At 48.8% G+C, this 22,664-nt stretch overlaps 1 protein-coding gene across 4 annotated transcripts in view; it reads right to left on the reverse strand.

Moving 5' to 3' along the window:
- Positions 1-466: 466 nt before the first annotated feature.
- The window catches only part of MTCL1 (microtubule crosslinking factor 1), a 123,590-nt gene continuing 101,392 nt past the window's right edge, over positions 467-22,664 (reverse strand). For 3 of the 4 annotated variants that reach the window (XM_059893591.1, XM_059893590.1, XM_059893593.1), the window contains 6 exons: positions 22,122-22,289; positions 16,682-16,936; positions 11,744-12,040; positions 9,854-9,885; positions 6,812-8,300; positions 467-1,619 (listed from right to left, as the gene is read on the reverse strand). In XM_059893591.1, the coding sequence (XP_059749574.1) occupies positions 1,407-1,619; positions 6,812-8,300; positions 9,854-9,885; positions 11,744-12,040; positions 16,682-16,936; positions 22,122-22,289 (2,454 nt within the window). In that variant the 3' untranslated portion in view covers positions 467-1,406. Of the gene's footprint in view, positions 1,620-6,811; positions 8,301-9,853; positions 9,886-11,743; positions 12,041-16,681; positions 16,937-22,121; positions 22,290-22,664 lie in introns of those variants that run through there. The other variant, XM_059893594.1, reaches the window with a different exon arrangement.

The raw sequence follows: 22,664 nt of genomic DNA on the forward strand, positions 1-22,664 counted from the left end.
TAATACTGGGAGAATAACTTATACCATAGCCGGTTTGTTACTGAAAGATTACAGATAGAAGCTTCGGCCTGAAATAGTTCTTGTTTTCTTCATCAGCACCACTTCTTCGTAAACTCCTACTTATCAAACACTGGCAGCTTGGGCTGCATCTCAGTCCAGGGATGGAAACGGCCTCTCCCACCTTCCGAGGAGGGGAGAGGGTGGGCGCATTCTGACTGTGGATAACTGTTTTCCTCACACCCCCTCGCCTACCCATTTTGGCTTTTTTAGCAAAAATGTAGTCGCCGGTTTATCTATTCCAGGATGCCCTTGCAGAGAAGCTGCAAGGCCGTTGTGCACTCACAGTGCATCCCAGTCAGATACGTGAGTGGCTGTATGACCCCCCTCGCCCCCACAACGGGAACCTTTTGCGTGAGCCGTTAGGAAAAGGTGGAGGGTGCGTGAGACACAAGGTCTGGGACAGGTGCCGTCTTGTAAAGGCTTTATTTCTTCTCCATCATCGTCTCATACAGACTCCGAGGCACCACCCTCTCTCTTTCCATTTGGTATCCTCAGGACTTTTTGTAGTGTTTTTCCTTAAACAAGGAAATTTGGAGTAAACACTGTATTGCCTGTTTAACAATAATTTTAAAATGCCATCGCTGTTGTATCATCAATGCAAGAAGACAACGACAGTACAGTACGAGGGGGTTCACACTGTATCACAGTGGGACAGAGGGCTCACACATAGGCGGGGCGAGACCACAGCAGCGGTATGTACATGCACCCCAGTGCTTCGAACCCAGAGACGTGCAGGTCGAGAAGAATATGTGGATTATACAGCAGGTCTGGACAACCCGGCTGAGGCCTCTCTACCTTTCCAGAATGCTGCCATCTATCCCCTCAAGGATATAGGAGATCTGCCTTGTCTACTGGCTGGCTTCATGGTTTTTTCATTACAAAAAGTTCACTGAATCATACAGTCTGAAGCATTTCAAAAATTCTTAAAAAACAAGAACACTGACAAAATAAAATTAACTTAAAACACTCTAATTCAACGTGGAAATAAACCAAACCAAATGTTAACAGTGCAAATTTAACAGTGAGGCAGTCAGTATCGCGCGCGAGGGTGTTCAGAATCTCTTAAAAACTTTTTGTTTTTAAATTTATATCTTATTTACCTTTTTTTTGTTTAATATAAAAAAGATGGAGACCAAAAATAGTTTTCTGAGCTATGAAAAAAATTAAGTTCTTACAGGCACGTTTACTGTTTCATTCTAGAAACATCTCAGATTCACAGGTTGAACATTCAGCAGCTGTGTTATTTTTTTTAAAAAAAACATTCTTTGACCTTGGGAAAACCAGATCTCTCCTTTTGGGGCAGAGTTCGGTTGATGATGACGGTGTGGTTATGCAATTACAGTGAATTATTCCAGATAATCCATGCGAGCCTGCATCACAGGTGTGGCTTCTCCCCGGGCAGCCTCCTCCTCCAAGGAGGTCGGGTCTCCGGGTGACGGAGCCGGTGAGGCAGTGGGGGAATGTGGGGCCCAACGGGACGGAGGGCGACGGTTTGCTGGTCTCTCGGGCCTGGAGAAGCAGGGTTCTAAGGATGGAGCTAGTGCAGAACAAGGGAGTTCCTTCAAAGCCGAGGAAGAGAAAGACAGGGTTACTCAGACGGACAGGTCCTCTGGGAGGTGATTTCCCCCAAACAAACTTCTCAGTAGGCTCAAGTGCAACAGACCAGGGTGTCTGCAACTTCTGAATGCTAAGTTATACGTTGCTCATGGAGTATAAGTTAAAAAGGTAAGTAAAGAATTCAACACGAATGACCAGTGACGACAGTAATGGGAAGATAGCAAATTATGATGAAAACGTGGCATGAGATGGGTGTGTATATGAGGCGCCTTCGGAATTGGGCTGCAGCAAATGGAAGGGGGGAGCCAGAGTCCTGAGTGGTCTGCCCAGTCCTAAGAGGCTGGCCATGAAGGGATCTATGACTCCATCAGGCTGCACCAGCAACGGGGCTCACCTTCAAACCAACTCTGCTACCGTTTATTCCAGGTTGACTGGCACTGGGTTAAACTCCCACAACATGGAGATAATGCTGCAGGCAGAAACTTTCATTAGATAAAACCACCTAAATTACTCTTCCTGGCAGCAGCATTTGAAAAGTGGAGCCCGGGCTTCCCTGGTGGTGCAGTGGTTAAGAATCCACCTGCCAATGCAGCGGACACGGGTTTGATCCCTGGTCCGGGAAGATCCCACACACCTCGGAGCAACTAAGCCCGTGTGCCACAACTACTGAGCCTGCACTCTAGAGCCTGTGCTCCGCAACAAGAGAAGCCCCTGCACCACAACGAAGACCCAACACAGCTAAAAATAAAAACAAACAAAAATTTATAAAATAAAATTTTAAAAAGTGGAGCCCGAGTGTATGGGCTCCTGCACCTTCTGAGGACCGATAACCCCGGGACCGATCACCTACAGTACGTCCTCTCAAGGCTGCTGCTCCTTTTTTTGTATTAGAGACTGTTGAGCTACTTGTCCTTACTCTGCACGCCAGGACAAAGGACACTGACTGGGGATCTGCGGGCAGCTGTGGCCTGAGGAAACGGTGAGCTCTATCTACCCAGACACCCACACAACAAGAGGCTGAGGTGGGAAACCACTGTGATGAAGAACACAGAACAAGGACCCTCAGAGCCACTCAGGAAGTAAGTCGAGGGATGTAAAGAGATGTGATGAGCACAGCAGAGCAGAAGGAGGAGCATGTAGTCATCAGAGCGACAGAGAGAAGATGGAGGGCGGGGCACAGGAGGGATGGGGGAGTGGTCGCCGCCCGGGGGCAGCAGAAAAGGAGCATCGACACACACGATGACTAACGTCCCTAGACCTGCTGGTGGCACTTCATGTGACGACAGTGAGGCCTCATCAGCAAAGCACTTATACTAGTGGAAACCATGACAACCAGAGATACCTCGCCTGTGAAAACACATCAGCACTGAAGCAGCCAAAATTAAAGGAAATGTCCTCACCTCAGCCCAGCCCAGGGCACGAGGGACGGTGGCTCAAGATATGTGTGGTTTGTGTTGCGTATATAAGAGTGTTGGGTTGTAATATGTGTTGTCTATCAGTGTGTGTAGGTTGCCGGCATAGGATTTTTGGACACCACTGTGGCCTGTTTCTACTTAGCTGATGCTGAGTGACAAGGGTTTTCTGTTAATTTGTGCCACCTCGTCACTAGCATCTGTGTGCACAGAAGAAATGCTCTGTGACCATGAGTTCAAGGGGACAAAGTTCTCTTTAGTGTCACACCAGCAAATCTGAGCAAGTGATGCTGTTTTTTCCCAAGAAGCCCCTGCCATAGGCTCTGGGGGCATCTCATCCTTGCAGCACCTCTTCTGGAAATGGCCTCTGGAGCCATTCTTTGTCAGTCATTTTTCGTGGGGCATGTGCTTAGTCTTTGAGAGCCAGTTGTATTTAAGGCCAGTGGATAAGGGGGGGGGTGGGTGACTATATCCTTGATCAGAAACAAGGTTGGTATTTTCTCACAAGCCTTGATTCAGGCTCTGAAGGTGATTCTGCAATTTTGGAGCAGGGACGATTGTGTTGTTTAGTCAATTAACACAAATTGATTGAGCACTTACTATGACCCCCATGGTGACCACTGGGAAGGACAAGATATATTTGTATTTATTCCCTCTGGTGTGGTTTTTGAAAAAAAAAGAGAAAAGCCTCATGCGTAATGGTCACACCTTATTATAGTACATGGCAATGCACAGCCACCGAAATGTCAGTGAGCAGGCACAGGCCGACTGGGAGCACGCTCAGCTCAGAGACCCTGCAGGCTGGACGGTTCCCTCTCTGGCCAATGTCCTTTTACCCCTTCGGGAGCATACTGGCTGCAGACTGCACAGGAGAGGGGAGATCTCAATAGGATCTCTACTGAGCAGTCAGTATCCCAGGGGGCAAGTGGTCCCGTCCAGGCCTGCCCTCTGTCCCTGCAGGTGGACCCCTGGGCCAGCCTGGAGCAGAGCTGCCCAGGACGGTGGGGCCTCATTCTGTGGGTCAGATGCCAGCCCTGAGCTACATGACAACCTCTCCAGACAGTGTGGAAAGAAGGAAGAAAGCACTTACGGCGTGAGGCAGGCAGGGCTAGAGTCCCCAGGGGGCAGTTAGTAAGACAGTTTGGTTCTGGACAGAACAGACAGACAAAGAAGAGAAAAGCAAGTAGGTTGGAAAGTACTTTTTAAAAAGAACAACAGTAAAGGTTTAAAGTCAACAGGCCTGGTGGCAGCTCCAGGGACAGCCATCTGGAGAAGTGAGGTCCCACAGAAGCGGGCACACAGTCTGGTCCCCGCCTGGCCAGAGCAGGAGGGGCCCTCACGACAGCACAGCTACAGACCTCTCCCTTCCGCTGGCTATTCTTCTCTTCTTCCCGAGCTGCCCCTTGGCATTTAACATTTCCAACACCCTACAACTGCTGTTTTTGAAACAGAGCCCATTAAACAGCCAGATTGTTTTAGTCACAATGACCAAATGACTGCAGCTCAGACTAAAACTTTCCCTTCGAATTTTCCACTGAGACATTTCCAGATTATCCTCTCTCTCCACACCAGACCTGCTCACAGCTTCTCTCTGCATTGTGCATTGGTGCTATGTCTTCAAGAGAAAAAGAGGAATAAAGTAGCTCGTGGGGTGAGAATGAAGGGAGAAAGGGAGTTTCCTACTGTGCCCGTTCCTGGCTAGGAATGACTCCATCACCCACGTCTAGATGTCCCATTGAGCACTCCGGGAAAGATTCTCCCACACGGGCTCGGAGGAGGGTGGGAAATCTGAATTCGTTCTGATTTTGAAACGAAAAAAACTACCACAAATCTAGGGAGGGATGGGAAGGGGTCTTGGGGTTTCCAATGGGCCTAAGTCAGTTCAGGTGAGGAATAATTCCACTGGAGTCTAGAATAAGCCAAATTCCAACAGTAAAGGAAAAAGAGCCCATGACATTTAAACACTGCCCGTGAGAGCTCCATGCCAGTTCTGAACCCCTGACACCGTGCCTGGGCCCCGTTTAAATCGGCCATCACCTCTTTTGGTAGTAAACACACCGAGTGAGAAGAAAATCTAAGACACTTCACAGAGGACCAAAGTGGGGCACAGCTTTATACGGATAAAGCCATTTTCACGCCTTGGTTTAATAATGACTGAATCACAGCACTATTTCCTTTCTAGTCTCATAGATTGCCTGCAGCATTCATTCGTGACTCAAAATGAATTTAGTCTCTAATATAAATGGACACCACAGACAGGCCAGTTAATGCTTGGGATAAAGCTCTCATTCCAAGGAGGTGTGGCACTCACCCAGCTAGACCCCCTGCAGCAGCAAACCACTTACCTGAGGGGTCCTGAGGGATGGGGTAACAGAAGCCCGCAGAAGACACCATTTGTTACCTGAGAACACAACCTCCTTCTCAGAGCACGCGAACAGCCTTATCACAAAGACGCGTACCTTTGGCAGGCATAGGCCACAGACTGTCAATATTATTAGGTTGAACCATATGGTGTTGCCATTTCTGTAGGTCACTGGCAATTTCACATGGTTTAAATCTATTTCAGATTTAAACTCTATATTTTGAGTTAAATGCCTCTTGTTGAGTTATACTGGGAAGCTGAGCATTCCTTTTCCCGCTGGGAAATGTGGGGCAGCAGGTGGATCGGGTGACACAGGAAATACACCTCCTCCTCCTCTCCTCACCTGTGCAGCTGGGGCTGCAGAGCCTTGGGAGGGAGCGTGTACGTGTCCTTCTCTAACCTTCACCATCTGCTGTCTGCCCAGCCTGGAGAATGCCTACCGGTGTCTGCATTCCACTGCTGTGGAGGTTTTGCATCTGGGTTCCTGGTGGGTCAGGCCTCACCCCCAGGTCTACACATAAGGGTGTCTGACCAAGGGCTGAGAAACCTCCTCTGGCACTGCGTGAACGATAAGACCAACATCACCACCGTTTTCACCCCCGGCACCAGCATCTGGCTTCGTTTTATTTTGCTCATTCTTGCTGTGGTCCAGTTATACCCCATGTGGGTATGAGCAGGGCAGAATTCAAGATCGACTGATTTGCAAATAACCTTAAGGGGGGAGAGATACAATAATAATAATCACATAATAACATGTGACAATATGGATAATACGTGTGGTCATAGGTGACAATAATAGGCGATGTTTAAGGGGATAACGATTATAATCGCGTTGTATGAAGGCAGGATTTTGACCTTATCCATTCGTCTCACCTCGTTTTACTGCTAAGAGAACGCACGCACACAGAGAGGGTAATGGGATTTGTGAGACGTGAACCCGTTGTCTGCACTGAAGCCAGCGCTGGGATCCAGACACCCTTCCTGTAGGTCCTGACGAGAGGTGTTCTATGTCCACCCTGTCAAAACCCTCTCTCTTCATCACAGCTGGAGCAGAAAGCCTGATGTTGCCCACACACGCTCCCAGGACACAAACTCATACAGAAGGAGGGGAGATATGACCCCACGTGAAAAGCCCTGCCCTGATAAACACACAAGCATGCATCACTGAGGCCAGAGTGGAGGACCTGAGTCCGTCCCTGAGCTCCTTAAGAAAACCATCTCATGGTCCTCAGAGGATCACTGACGGCAATAAAACGAAGTTCTCTTTTAAGAAGCAGCTCCGGGTTGGCGTTCCTGCTTCTTCTATCCTCCCCTAAACCTCCTGAACTCACATAACCTGGTACAGCCCCAGGGTCAGCTGTGCTGACACTGAAAAGGATGAGCCGCAGGGGGAGGGGGTGGGATACTCAGCATCCGTTACCTCGATGGACCCTGGCTCGGCTCTGACCGTCATTTCTCCCACGGGGCCGCTGCTGCTGAGACTGGGGGTGCCGTGGGCGGCCTGCCTCCGCTCCTCCTTTAAGGCGTGTTCCAACAGCTTCCGGTGGAGGATCCGGGCGACGTTCTCTGTGAGCGTGTAGCCGGGGGGAGCGGACAGGTCCTGCCTCGCGGGTGTGCCCTCTCCCCCTTCCTCCCTGCACGTCTCGGAGCCACCCCCGACCGGGCTGGGCGACCGGCCTCGGGAGCTGGGGCTTGTGTCCTGGCCTGGGCCCAGCTCCGGCAGGGGCTCTGCCGAACGAGACCGACTGGCGGCCCGCACCCCCTTCTGGAAGGGGTCCTGCACCATAGGGCTGTGGTCGATGATGCTGAAGAGGCTGGAGAGGCCGTCGTTGATGGCGGTGTGCACAGGGCTCTCCCGAGTGGTGGTAGAACGGGCCCAGGCTGACTCGCCGCAGCCCTTCGGGGCCAGCCCCGGGGAGGTCCTGCTGCTTGGCTGGTCCACTCTGGGGAGGGGCTTCCTCTGCAGCTTGGGAGACCCGTACTTCGGGGAGCAGCATGTGCGTTCAAACTTGGCCTGCACCTTCTCGATGGCGGGGGCCACCTGCCTGTTCCTGAGGCCGCGGGAGGGAGAGGACACGGGCGTGGTGCCACCCCCCGCCTTGGGCGTGAGACACTTGTGGGGGCTGCTGGTGACGGTGCTGCCCCGCAGGGCTTCGGTCTGCAGGCCGATGCTGATGGTCTGGATGGTCTGCGTCCCTGTCGTCCGGGACCCATTGGTCTGGCAGGCCGTGTCCTTGACCAGAGGCTCCCCGGGGCTGGAGCAGACGGCGCTGACGGAGAAGGCCACCTCCTTCATGTCATCACTCAGGTTCTTGGACATCTCCAGGCTGTGCAGCGGGGAGGAGAAACCGAGGGTGCTGTCGAGGGGCCAGAGCCCACCCTCCGTGTAGTCTCGGGGGTGCTTGGAGGGGGCACAGGGCCACCTGCTAAGAATGTGTTCAGAAGAGCCCCCCTTGGCGCCCCCCGGGCCCCCTCGGGCCCTGCCCTCACCGCCTGCCACCAGGGTGCCATCCAGCCTCCGGATGGCGGGCGGGCTGTGCAGCATCCTCACCCCGGCCTGCTCGGCGCAGACAAGGCTCCGCGGGAGCTGCTTCTGGCAGTGCTCCGGGCTGGTCACGGTGTCCGTGGTCAGGGTGATGCTTGTGGTGAGGTACCAGGAGGAGTCGGAGAAAGGGTCGGTGCTGGCCTCGGAGCTCGCCCGACCCGCCTCGGTCCTGTCTGCCCAGGGGTCTGGGGGCCTGTCGTCCCAGCTCTTGCTGTTGAACTCCTCGATGTACTTGAGGTCATCTGGGGACAGGGGCGGGGTGACGTCCTCCTTGCTGCTGGTGGCGGGCAGGCCCTTCTCTGGCAGGAAGGGAGAGCCATCCATCAGGCGCTGGAACTCAGACATGGATGACACGGACACGGCCCTGGGGAAGGGGAGAGGAGAGGTGTCAGCTGCCACCGGCTAGGGAGCCACGGCCCTGGAACCCCTGACCCAGCACACCCTGTGTCCTGCCTGCATGCACAGTGCCTGTGTCTCCACCTGAAGGATCAGGACACGTTCCAGCTGCCTGATGTTTTCCACTCTTGGGCTGACCCTCTGGTGTGCAACAGGCTTTTATGGCTCTGGAATTGCTGCAGGAGCCTTGTATTGGTCAGAATTTACTACGGCCGACCCTCAAAACCGTGGGAGAGGTGGGGCTCCGGGGCAGTCAGAGCTAAGCTCTAACCCTACTCTGCAGTATTCTAGTTCAGTGCCCGGATGCTCCACAGGAAGAAGGGGAGCCTGGCTGTGGCCTGGCCTCTCCACGTACTTGATGGGCACCTTCAATGTCGGAGCTGCGGGAGCTTCCCGAGTTCCCGGCATTAGAGCAGGCGCGCATCCCACAGACGTGAACGCACCACGGTCCCAATCCAAACGAAACGAGCGGCGGGGAGGGAGAGATGCCACCACAAAGCGACTGTGACCTGAAGTCTTCTCCGCCCACGGGCCTCATCCTCTGTCGGCTTAAAGCACTAACAACAGTCTCTCCCAAGGCCAACGGAAGATGTGGAGGAGAGGAGGGCAGTGGAAGGTGTGATCAGGCTGGCGAATGATTTCAACACCACTTCAAACAGAAATCCCCCCTGGCCCTGCCCAGACCCACCCACAGGCTCAGTCCTCCTCTTCCCTCTCTACTCAGTTTAAACAAATTTGCGTATATGTGCCTTTTCAGACATGTCCCATCATACATATAAGGCTTACTAGAATATATGATTATGAACACCAACTACTTTATATTTACTTCAAGGATTACCGCCAGGAAATACTGTAATAAATTCTCCTAGGAGAGCTTTTAAATGGTCAGTCTATAAAGTGTCTCATAACATATCAAGAGGGAGTTTTTTCAGACTTTAAATTAGAAGAAAGGGTTTCCATGGACTTTCAAAAACCATTTAACACAATCATCTCCTTATATACACAACACAACTCTAACCACACAGCTCTTACTGTGACACTAACACACACATGAACACAGCATAGCACTGGCCTTTTTGTTGCTAATAATTTAAAATACTGTATTTATGAAATTAATAATAAAGCAACTACTTATCCAGAAGTTTTACTCTAAGTCATTTTTGAAGAGTGTCACGGTACACTGCAGTGACAAGATAGAATTTTAAGACCAGGTGGTTTTTTAAATTTTTGGTTGCATTGGGTCTTTGTTGCTGCGTGCGGGCTTTCTCTAGTTGCGGTGAGGAGGGGCTTCTCGTTGCAGTGGCTTCTTTTGTTGCAGAGCAAGGGCTTCAGTAGTTGTGGCTCGAGGGCTCTAGAGCACAGGCTCAGTAGTTGTGGCATGTGGGATCTTCCCGGACCAGGGCTCGAATCCGTGTCCCCTGCATTGGCAGGCAGATTCCTAACCACTGTGCCACCAGGGAAGCCCAAGACCAGGAGGTTTCTACTGCAGTAGTCTACTATCATTTCATCAGTCTTACTTACCTTTGAAGATTTCCCTTGTGATTTTCTTCTTCCTATAAAGAAGAAGTAAGTTTATCTGAATCGGTTAACATTGGCTGCCTGGGGGCCTTCAGGGTGCTAAGTGATTTGTTTTTCTCTTAGGACAATACCATTTAAAACATACATGGCAGCCAAGTTTGGGCCAGGAGTGCCTCTGCCTCTCAGCCCTTTGAAGTACAATAATGACACCAGAATCCAGGGGTGATGAGGGCTTAGAGCCTCTGAGTCCAGGGAGGGCCCACGGGAGTGAGAAAAATTGGCTATAAACCTTGTCACAGAGTGGCTCTCCTGTGCTCCTCAGAGGGCATCACTAAGCACGTGAGCTTCAAAGCTGCCTCGTTAATGACTGAAAGTGTGTGTGAGAGAGAGAGAGAGACAGAGAACACACACGCATGCAAGAGAGGAGGGGGAGAACGGGGAGAAGAAGGAGATGGAGGAGGCGGAGGAAGGGAAGACAAGGGTGAGAGCAAGTTAGGGGAGAGATGTCTCTTGGCCTCAGCCTGTCTATAGAAGTCGGTGTGAGAGGTATAGACTACTACATATAAAATAAATAAGCTGCAAGGATGTATTGTACAGCACAGGGAATATTGCCAATATTTTATAATAACTAAATGGGAGCATAACCTTTAAAAATTGTGAATCACTGTTGTACACCTGCAACTTACATTGCAAACCAACTGTACTGCAATAAAAAATGCAAAAAAAAAAGTCGGTGTGACATCCTTAGAGGGCTCTTTGTTTTAAATATCGCCCTTGGGAATCAGGGAAGGTACAGTGACCTCTGCTAAAGAAGAGAACATGCACACATGGTCCTCCTGAGGACACCCCTCTGCGGACCAGTCCTGAGGGAGCAAGGCCCAGTGAGCCTTCGAGGTATTGCGACTTGAGTCCTGGCACAGCAAACCACCTGAGCATCCCCCAGGGAGCCCTCCCTATGGGATCTGGCCACTGCTTTGAGATGGCATAGGAGACGTTGCCACTAGATCCCCGGGGTGGCATGCTGGCACTGTCACCTCTGCTGGGTACAGGTGCTGAGGAGAAGGCACTTGACCTCGCCGACCTGTGACTGAGGGTGATCCCCCACTTCAACATCCCTGCCTGACGGGCACCCTGTCTGCTGAGCGTGTCAAATGACAGGTGCAACCACTGTGAGATTGGCTCACAGGTATGATTCCTAAAATCAATCTTTAAAACCCAGTTTTAAAAAAGTCATAACCAGAAAAACCCAATGCTGTGCCGTGGAGATTTCTGCACAGAGCTAAGCTCTTCTATTTGCTGATCTAAGTTACATAGGTTTCTAGTGTGGGATTTTTTTCCCTTTGCCCAAATAAGGTATTTATTGTATATCATTGGTTAGTGACATTTGTTACTTTCTTTAAAGCAAATTTTTTTTCTGTTATTAATGTTTTCTGGAATCAGAAGGCTGTACTATGATTTTAAGAAAAGTTGCAGCTCTGCACTTCCCGGGATGATCTATTGGGTTTGCCAGAAAGTTCGTTTGGTTAATGAATACGTCGTTAAATAAAGTTCTTGCTGAAAATGAAAAATGTCTTATTTTTACTTAAAACTGAACGAACTTTTTGGTCAACCCAGTATTTCCTCTTGTGTTTCACTGGACACTCCCGTTCCTGAGACTCCCATTCACACAGGACACAAGCCCTGAATTTCTGAACCTGAGACAAGCGGCTAAGTGAAGCAGGGAGCCTGGGGTCAGGACCACCAAGCAAAGCTCCTGCATCATGAAGGGTTCGTTTTTACTGACCCCAGAGGCCGTGATATGCAAAACCAGGGGCCTGCCAGCCACTCGGCCGGCTTCCCAAGCCCCTGCCCTCGGTCCTGCCGCAGGTAATTACACCCCAAACCCAGGCTGACCTCGGGGAAGCAGTTCCTGAACTCCCTCTCGGGCTTGCGGTCTGGAGGCTCCTCTGGCTCGTCGTCCAAGGACAGGGCGTCCAAGTAGAGGTTCTCCCGGGCCGAGCACCTGTCCGATTCCTTCAGCTTGGACAGCGGCTGGTCCTCGAACGTGCTGGAGTCGGTGTCCATGCAGGGCCACATCCCCGTGGGGTGGGGGGCCCAGGGGCTCCCCGTGTGGGCACAGGGGCGGACATCGTCTTCCTTTTGATCACAGAGGAAACTGCCACCTCTCCGGGGACTGTTTTCTTTCTGCAACTTGAGGGTTTTAAAAATGAAAACAATTAGCCTCATTCTTCTGTCTGTTGCTCCCTAAGGTCATGGTTTCTCCACAATTTGGAATTAACATATGGTCTATCTGAAAGACGGTGAGAAGTCTACGTTCTTAAAGTTCTGACCTTAATTTCAAAAATAACACATCACAAATGCTTTTTGAAAAGAAAAATCACAATTTTATATGGACTAGAAAAATCTGCATTAACCACATGCAAGCCAGCTCCTTCTGATGAGAATATGTTATTGTATATAACTTTGAGTACTGTGCTCACAGGAAATTATACATGTATTTTTTTAATCTAACATTACCAAATGACACATTTAGAACTCCCTTTTTGTAATTACCTTCAGAACGTAAGGCACACTCAGTGGAAAGCCATCAGCGATAGCAAACTTCTGAGGGTGAATTTGATTTTCCTAACTAGCAGGGTTTCTAAATAACAACAGAGCATGGTGGTCTCCAAATTATTTGAAATGGGTCCTACATAAACCCCGAGTGATCACCTGGGTTATAACCATTGGGTGTCGAAAACATCCTACACTTTGCTTGAGAGGATTAGAATTTAGCTACAGAGGTAATTAAAGATCTGGTATGACTAAAAAAAGAAACAAAAACATGAGCCACATAGTTTGGAGTCATACTTTTCTCTGACTTGGTAAATGCAAGCAGCAGCAGTGGGGAAACCTCAGGAGACCTAGAACCACTGTGTGTGGCTGGTCGTCTCAGCTCAGTGTCCCCACCTGTAAGAGGGGTGCCCCTCCCTCCGGGGCTGTGGGAGGGCTGCAGGCCGGGCCCAGCGTAAAGCTCACTGTTCGTCAGCAGGACCACCACTGACCCCCCCTTGAGGCCTGCGTGATTCCTCGGGCCTGGGTGCACTGATGAGTGAACGCCTCATGTCCTCACAGCATGGGGGCCCTTCAAGAGGAGCCACCTGGAACCACAGGAACGGGCAGGGACACGCGTGCCTGCAGTGCTCTCTCCTCGGAGGAGCCCTGAGGGGCTGTCCTGGACCCTGCCGGGCTCCCCTCCAAAACAGGCAGAAAGCACCTTTGACAGCTCGGCTCACGCACTCCACCGCCCTGGCTGCTCTTTGGACTTGAACTCAAAGGTGCGGGCGGCAGAAGTGGTGCTGAGACGGTGCCCAGAGGCTCTGACCCTCCCTTGGAAGCGCATTCATTTACCCTTTAACAAGGCATCTTTCACAAACTACACCTCCTGTCCTCACTCAAGCCTTCATCAGCAAGCTGGATAAGTGTGGCCTGTGTGTCGTAGGGAACAAAGCCATGAGGAGTCATGGGGACTTTTACTCATTTCTAGTAATTTCTGAGGTGGTGGAACCAGTCTCAGAGTATTATCTTCATTTTAGGAGACAGATGGAGATTCAAGCAGCTGGAGCTTAAATGTTAGAGTTTGAGGCAGAATCCCCGTTGAATTAGGGAACAAGCAAGTCACCGGGGGTTTCAGCTAAGCCCCCTCTGCTCTCTACCCCCTCCCTGGTGACATAGCTCTCAAAGATGCTAAATGCTTTCTTTTTTAAAAAAATGAAAAGGAAAGTTTTTTATGTTCATCTAATGCATGTCAGTGTGATTTAGTTTCAACATATGATCATCTCCAAGCTATTTCGGGCACAGAATTAAAATGCAAAAATCACATTTGAAGCTGTAAATGTGCACGGAGGGTGTGTGTGAAGAGGGGGGAGAATGACTACAGGGGAGAGCTACGATCCAGCACATTCTCACTCAGCAAAATGGGGTTTCAAAAATAAACCTGGGCAGCCAGGAGCAATGTGCACTAAAGCTGTGTTAGTTAGGTTCCCTAAAAATGAGCTGGAGTGGTTTCACCTGGAGGTGTCCTGCTGCCAAGATGCCTCTGCAGTGCTGACATAGAATAAAAGGTCCCTAAAAGGATAGGGTTTCCTAGGAGAGTCGTTTCAAACGAGGCATCGGCACCTACTGTACTTAGAGTCCTGCAGTAGAACAACTTATAAAGCAAACACCAAATTTACAAGATTTGCAGGCAACAATAAACCCTTGAGAATGTCACTTTACCTGACAAGGAAAAAGGTTACTTTGTACACAGGTTTTAAAAGAACAGCCTTTCATGCTGTAGAGGTAACTGATTTAAGGAAGTCACTGGAAGAAGAATGGAGTGACATGTGAGCTTTCGTTTAGTTCTTTAACACAGCCAACTCCCAAGGCCTCTGCAGGCTAACTGGGACTGAACAATTCAGAGGAGAAATGTAGTGTAACTCCAGGAAAGTTAACTCTCACCCATCGGATCTGGGTTGAGACAGATGATGCTGATAAGATAGATGGTGTGTGTTGCATGACCTTAACCACATTCCCGCAGTCATTCGTCATATCAAATGCCTCACATGGCACAGAAATTATGTAGGAATTCAACACCACCAGGCAAGTACGAAGCATGTGTTCTCAAAGTGGAAAATGGATTTAGTGTTACTTCTTTCACCATCTGTATTAGGTCATCACAGACAAGGTTACACGGCCCACCACGTAGTCAGATATGGAGGGGCATACATTATGAAGAATGTTTGTCTACGTGTCTTGTTTATCTACGGAACGTGCAGCTAAAAGTTAAATGAATGAACAACTCAATAACTGATTAAAAAAAAAATCTACACACACTACACTTTAGCCAATTTCCTCTTTTACAGAGAATGCCTATAACTGCTTTTCCTCATTTTCAGGATTGGGTACTGTGATTTTTTAAATGTCAAATATTTGGGGGGGAAGGCTGGATTTATTTTTGAAAGCCACAATCGCATATCTGAAGCATCAACAAACCCTCTTCTAAAAACAGCAGTGAAATCATTGTACAAAGCCTGCGGGATCCACCACACAGATTTCAGGAACAGATGAATGAATGCCCAGAACCCACGTGTCTTGAGTCCATTTTGCTCAAAGATGTTAAGGCTGTCATCGTGGTAGGGCCATGGCAGTAGTGACAGTCTTGAAATGGAGTTCAGCCCCTGCCCACTCATCTTTCCAAAGATAGTCTTAAAATGGGGTGGCTGCTCATCCCTAGGGCATTAACTCTTCGAACACTGAATGTCACTGGATGTCTTACTAATTTTTCCTTTACTAGAAATTCCTCATTCCCCAAAGTAAAATGAAGCCCTTACAAAGACTTGCTTAACTTACATCCAAGGTGTGACTTCCAAAATGAAGCCATGATGAGACCAACAAGCCTACAGCTCACGGGCAAAGGGGATGATGACGATGGCCTTGCTGGGGTGCGGGAGGGACAGTGTGTGTGGTCCTGGAGGGACGGCCAGGAGGGACCCTCCCTGATAACGAGGTACCTGGAGGAGCCAGGATACTGGTTAACGAACATTGGATGAATCCGTGACCACTTTGTAAGAGTACGTGCTGCATCTGCCCCTACAATTCCCACCCGACAGCTGATCCTCTGCATAGGGCACAGGCGCACAGGGGATTTAAGACAGAAGATTCTTCTCAGGTGCCGCATTTCTAGGCCAAACAGGAAGTGGCCAACTTTCCTTTGATAGAATTTGGGGAATTTTGAAATGAGCCAGATCATCTACCAGTCTGGTGACTCAGCTGTGTGAGTAACCAAACCCAGGAAGGACGTCGGGCCTCTTTATGTGCAGTGCACTTCTGCTCAGAGGTTTCAGAGCCGTTCCTGGTCCTTTTCAGTTCTCTCTCCCTTGCCCCCTCCCTTCTCCACAGTGAGCAGAAACGGACCTTTGCCACTGCACTTGCAGAACACAGGTCCCATGTCTAGGGATAATACAGCACATTTTCCAAAAGGCAGCATGGATATTTATAATAGAATAATGAGGTTATTTTTTCTGCATTCAGTTTATTGATGAATACATTTCCTTGAGGCCTCCTGAATTTATAAGTGTGACAGGCTGAACTACAGTGTATGCTATGTCAAAATCCAGCCAGGGTAGAATCCCAGTCCTTCATCAGTTTCATGTGAAAATTTAATTTGTGCACTACTCAGGCAGGACTGCAGCTACGCAAACTGTCCTAAGTCTGACGCAAGGCAGGGAATGATTATCTCTAGAACAACAACTCCCCCTTTCCCACAGAACTCATCTGCATTTTTCAATGTTTGTTTAGCTGAAGATGATGAACAATCAGTCACTTCCCCTGACTGTGTCCTGTCTAATTACAGCTCCACAAGATCCACAGCAGGTGCAAACAGCCTGACATCCTACTGAATTCAGCAGTTTCTTTACTAATGGACAACAATTCCATTCAAGCTGAAGCAGTCACCATGACCGCATCTTTAGTGGCAGACTTAAAAACTAGTTTGCTTTTTGGTAGAAATCACTTCCTAAGGCCTGAAATAATCTCATCTCTCAAGTTTAGTCTTTAAACACCTTTAAAAAGTTACCCCCCAACCGTACACACACAGGGAAGTTAACCACAGACTTTGCAATGAAAAGGTCTGTGTCATGGGAGGGCTGAGCCTAGGTCTCCAACACCAGAACTCCTAGGATTTCTACTTCCTCCTCTGGAAGCCCCTACATCAGCCTGATGCAGCAGAGACCTCCGAGCTCTGATTTTCCCCTTCTGAGTGCTCTGATTTCCAGGTCAGGCATCTCCGCCTCCTCCCTGGGGCATCCTCACCTGTTCAATTCTCCACAGGAGCTCCTTCTCCTGCCGCCCCCACTCCTGCCGCTCCCGGTCCAGGCGGTCGAGAAGCTCTACCTTCTCCCGGTTCCAGTTCTTCTCGCTGTGGTGGATCTGCCATCGCAGGTCCATGACTAGCCCATGACTGTCGGCCAGGAGCTTCTGCTGTGCCTCCCTCTCCTTCCTGAACACCCCTTTGCTGTCAGCAGAGGAGCCTGGGTCTCCCAAGCTTTTCTCAGTCTTCGCTTCCAGCTGTCAAGGAGAACAGACTTAGGAACTTAGTCTCTGACAGTCTCGCAGTAGTAGGTGAAGAAAATCTCAGCACTCTCATGTATTATCCCTGGAAACATGTTTAAACCAAGATCTGACCAGTCTTATGGAGGAAGCACTTTTCATCTTTAAAGTCCTAATTAAAAACATCTGACATGGGAGAAAATATTTGTAAACAAAGCAACTGACAAAGGATTAATCTCCAAAATATACAAGCAGCTCATGCAGCACAATATCAAAAAAACAAACAACCCAATCCAAAAATGGGCAGAAGACCTAAATAGACATTTCTCCAAAGAAGATATACAGATTGCCAACAAACACATGAAAGGATGCTCAACATCACTAATCATTAGAGAAATGCAAATCAAAACTACAGTATCACCTCACACCAGTCAGAATGGCCATCATCAAAAAGTCTACAAACAGTAAATGCTGGAATGGGGGTGGAGAAAAGGGAACCCTATTGCACTGTTGGTGGGAATGTAAATTGATACAGCCACTATGGAGAACAGTAGGGAGGTTCCTTAAAAAACTAAAATTAGAACTACCATATGACCTAGCAATCCCACTACTGGGCATATACCCTGAGAAAACCATAATTCAAAAAGAGACGTGTACCACAATGTTCATTGCAGCTCTGTTTACAATAGCCAGGACATGGAAGCAACCTAAGTGTCCACTGACAGATGAATGGATAAAGAAGATGTGGCACATATATACAATGGAATATTACTCAGCCATAAAAAGAAACGAAATTGAACTATTTGTAGTGAGGTGCATGGACCTAGAGTCTGTCATATATACAGAGTGACGTAAGTCAGAAAGAGAAAAATATTGTATGCTAACATATATATAATGGAATCTTAAAAAAAAAAAAAAGTGGTTCTGATGAACCTAGGGGCAGGACAGGAATAAAGACACAGACATAGAGAATGGACTTGAGGACATGGGGAGGGGGAAGGGTAGGCTGGGATGAAGTGAGAGAGTAGCACTGACATATATACACTACCAAATGTAAAATAGCTAGCTAGTGGAAAGCAGCTGCATAGCACAGGGAGATCAGCTCAGTGCTTTCTGACCATCTAGAGGGGTGGGAGGGAGACACAAGAGGGAGGGGATATGGGGATATACGTATACATATGGCTGGTTCACTTTGTTGTACAGCAAAAACAAACACAACATTGTAAAGCAATTATACTCCAATAAAGACGTTAAAAAAAAAAAAAATCTTGACGGAGTCACACAGAAGGTGAAGCAGTGAATCCACCCAGCTTCCCAGAGTCTGCTTCTTGCTCTCCTTCCCAACTGTGAGTCACCACATCTCTTGCCTGTCCTGCTGTACAGCTCCTTGCGGGCAGGCACGTGTCTGCCCCTACATCCTTAGCCCCCATGTGGAACCTGGTGATGGGACAGTGATGTAACCTAGCAGTCTATAATAACGCCCAGGAGATTAAAGACCAAAAACTAACAAGCAAGCAAAAGAACTCCCATCTAGACATCACATGCAAACTGCTGAAAACCAAAGAGGAAACCTTGGAGGCAGACAGAGAAAAATATACACCACCCACGGAGGTGCACAGATGAGAATGACAGCAGACCTGTCCTCGGAAAGTATGCAAGTCAGGGGAAAATGGAGTGACATCTTGAAAGGGCTGGAGGGGGAAAATGTCGACCTCAACAGAATTCTGTACTCAGCAACAGCATCTTTCAAAAATAATAGAAGAAAAATGCTTTTTCAACAAATGAAAACTTTAAAGCAGGCTTACATTTCAAGAAATGATAGAGGAAATTTTCAGGCACAAGGAATATGATATCAGCAAACACTTTGCACAAAAAATGAACACTAGAAATGACCTAAATAAATGCAAATATAACTCATTTTCTCCTGTTTTTAACTGCTTTAGAATGCTACTGAGTGTCTAAAAATAGTTGCATTGTATTTTGTGTTTACAGAATGTGTAGAAGTAAACTGTCTGACAACAGCACAGAGGACAGGAGGAGGGAATTGGGGGTGTACTGTTGTTGGTGAATGTGATAAATTGTAGTGAAAGATTCATGAACATAAAGATGTATCCTTTTGCCTATTCTAGTTCAGCAGATCCCTGAAGTCTACCCATGGACCCATGTTAATCCATTTCAACTCTAATGGTTTCTAATCCATTCTGTACCTCGATACCAGAATAACTTCTTAAAAATGCAAGTCAGGGCTTCCCTGGTGGCGCAGTGGTTGAGAATCTGCCTGCTAATGCAGGAGATGCGGGTTCGAGCCCTGGTCTGGGAAGATCCCACATGCCGCGGAGCAACTAGGCCCGTGAGTCACAATTACTGAGCCTGCGCGTCTGGAGCCTGTGCTCCACAACAAGAGAGGCCGCGATAGTGAGAGGCCCGCGCACTGCGATGAAGAGAGGCCCCCGCTTGCCACAACTAGAGAAAGCCCTCGCACAGAAACGAAGACCCAACACAGCCATAAATAAATAAATAAAATTTTTTTTAAAAATGCAAGTCAAAATGCTTTACTCCCGTGATAAAATCAGGATTAATGTTTCAATTCTTTGGCGATTCTTCTTTCCACTCGTATGTGACAAGGTGCAGCTCCTCTGGTGTGCCATGCCCCTTTCTCCATGATGTCCCTTTTTTGTCCGAAACACTGTTTCTCTCCTTTTCCATGTGCCCACTCCTGTTCATCCTCTGAGATTCACTCTAAGCAGGGCTTTCACAAACAACCCTTCCCTGAACCCTCAAGCCGAGGTGTGTGCCCTGCATGCCCCCCCATCCCTGAGAGCCTGTGTACAGGCCTGGCGAGGCACTCACCACACTAGTACTAACTGTGGCCCTTGTCTGGTCTCCCACTGCACTGAGAACCCTTTCAAGATCTGTCTTACTTGTTGGGGGATCCCTGGCAGTTAGAGCAAGGTCTGACCTAGGAGTCAGTTGAAGGAATCAGATTTGGGAACTGACACAAGATGGCCTCCACTGAGAGAAAATACTTCACTTTTGGGAGAATTCAACGGTTTTGCATTTAAGTAGAAAAGGATAAAGATGAGTGAACTAGCATCAGCCCACATCCATCATTCCCCGGGCTCCAAATGTTTGAGAAACTCTTAAACAATTTGGGGCAGAAGACTAAATCTTTACCTATTACCACCTGGCTTCTGGGTTTGAAGTCCTAGCTTTATTTCTTGGTGTTTAGTGATTCTCCCCGAGGCTTTATTTGTAGCAAATGTGTGGGTGGACACCAGGTTCCTCTAAAACAAAGATGAAAGGTTTTGAAGCTGGCTCAAGTCAAAGATTATGCCTCCTCTTTTTAGCTACCCTTACATCTCTGAAAATATTTAGGTTTTTCCACTATAAACATAGTTTTAAGTAAGTTTAAAGGCAGCTCATCAGAACGTCCTTACTCATTTCTTCTCCACTGCCAGCTCTTCAGGCTGTGAACTAAGATAAACAGAAAATCTAGTAAGAACCTCCTACCCAGCAGTAGGCAGGATTCATAACTGGGTTAGCAGCTGCATCCCCTGCCTAGCCTGGCCCGGTGCTTTGGTCCAGCTGTGCTTTGCTGCTTCCCCTGCAGAGGAGGCTATGCCTGTGCTGCACCCAGGGCTATGAGCCGGACACCACTGCTCCCTTGGACCAGGCAGCAGTGCCCGTGAACTTGTGGGCACCACGGGAGCTGTCTTCTTTTGACAGGACAGGCCCTTTAATCTTTTATCAAGGCCATTTAGAAGATGTCTTCTTTCCAGGCAAGTTTTTTCTTTCATGACTGAGCCAATTCATACAAAGTTTTGATTACTTCATGGTTTGCCTCAAAACAGGGCCTAGAAAATAGATTATCAAGGACGCGCAGACCTTTCCTCCCTTATTGTGATCAAGGGGCTGGAAGAAACCTGGAGAAGCAATCTGAGCGAGCAGGCCCTACATGGGAAGTGACATGGCTTTCAAAGATTTCCAGGGAGAAAGCACTTAGAAAACAGCGTTCCTGGCTCAGCCCGATCTTAACGACCAGGGCCGGTATCTCAAATCCCCGAGAGGCTCTGCTCTCTTGTGGGCGGTGGAGGCAGTAACCTGCTGTCAGCTTGTCACACTAAAGGCTCTGTGATCTGAGACGACACGCTTCCTCTGGGCCTCGGGCGCCTTCCGTGTAAATAAGGACACTGAAATTGATCAGACTTCCAGGACTGTAGTGGGAGGTCTACAAGCTCTTTCTGGTATTGGGAGAAGTCTAACGGGAAGTATTCATTTCCTTTTTTCAGAGGTAACTAAACCACAATCTGCTTTTTCTTTGCCCCTGTCTGAATTCTGTCAGTGCACTCTGATCACGTTTTCACCCTGGCCGTGCTTCCGTGGCGCTAAAGACAGCCTTGCTCCCTTCTCCCCACGTCCTCACCAACACTTGCTATTTCTAGTTTTCCTGATAAGAACCATTCCAGCAGGTGTGAGGTGACAGCTCATTGTGGTTTTGATTTGCATTTCCCTGATGATTAATAATGTAGAACATCTTTTCATGTATCTTGTTATCTGAGGAAAACGAAAACACTAATGCAAAAAGATATCCCCCATGTTCATAGCAGCACTATTTACAATAGCCGAGAAATAACGCACAACCTAAGTGTTCATCGACAGATGAATGGATAAAGATGTGGTACATTTGTATAATGGAATACTACTCAACCACGAAAAAGAATGAAATAATGCCATTTGCAGCAACATGGATGGACGCCAAAGGCATTATGCTAAGTGAAATAAGTCAGAGAAAGATAAATACTGCATGATTTCTGGTATATGTGGACTCTATAAATATTATAAGTGAAGCCAAGCTTAGAGATACATGGAACAAATTGGGGGTTGCCAAGGGGAAGGGGGCAGGGAATGGGTGAACTCTTTTTGCTTTTAGTTTAAATAAATTGAATAATAATAATAAAAAGAGACAACCTTGCTCTACACAGAATGGGAAAATAAACACTACTTTTGAAATGCTGCTGGGTTGGGGCAGTGTTCCAGATCTGGGAGAGGTAATAGGAGGGAAAAGACAGCACTGTGGGAAGGCGGGGACTTTCTGGGGTGGCAGAGGCAGCTGCTCCCAGCTTTCTCCTCTCACCCTCTTTCCCTGGCACGCCCTGGGATCCGGACCCTCCCCACGGTCGGAGCGGAACCCTGGCGGCCGTACCTGCTCCAGGCGGCACGTGAGCGCGGCCCACTCCACATCCCAGGAGGCCTTGTCACCGGCATATTGTTGCTGCAGCCGCCGCCGTGCACGTTCGTCCTCCCACAGCTCCACACGCAGCTCCTCCAGCAGCGCCTTGAGCGCGCAGAACAGCGGCTGGTTCTCTGCCACCTGCGGGGACACCGGGCGGCTCTGCCATCTCACAAGGGTGAGGACAGGAGGCTGGCAAGCAAAGGGGCACTGGTGCCGGGCTGTCTCCAAGGTGGGTGGGAGGGAATCTGCACAGTCAGTGGGAGAGCCGGGTTCCCTGATCGCCTGCAGGATCTGGGGCTGACGCTGCCAAGGGCTCATTGGATTAGGATGCTAGCACCACAGGAACCCGGAGCAGAGACGGGAGGAAGCTGTGGGAGGCCAGGGGGAGCCAAGCCAGGGCTGCCAGGACACTCTGCTTGACTTCAGATGTCCCGGCTCTGGTTGAGGAGCAGAAATAATGAGATACCTACACTCACGTATGTATGCTATCATTTGAGTGCCAGCTGTTGAACC

This window comes from Balaenoptera ricei, chromosome 14 (assembly GCF_028023285.1).
Source record: "Balaenoptera ricei isolate mBalRic1 chromosome 14, mBalRic1.hap2, whole genome shotgun sequence".
Classification (NCBI taxonomy): domain Eukaryota; kingdom Metazoa; phylum Chordata; class Mammalia; order Artiodactyla; family Balaenopteridae; genus Balaenoptera; species Balaenoptera ricei.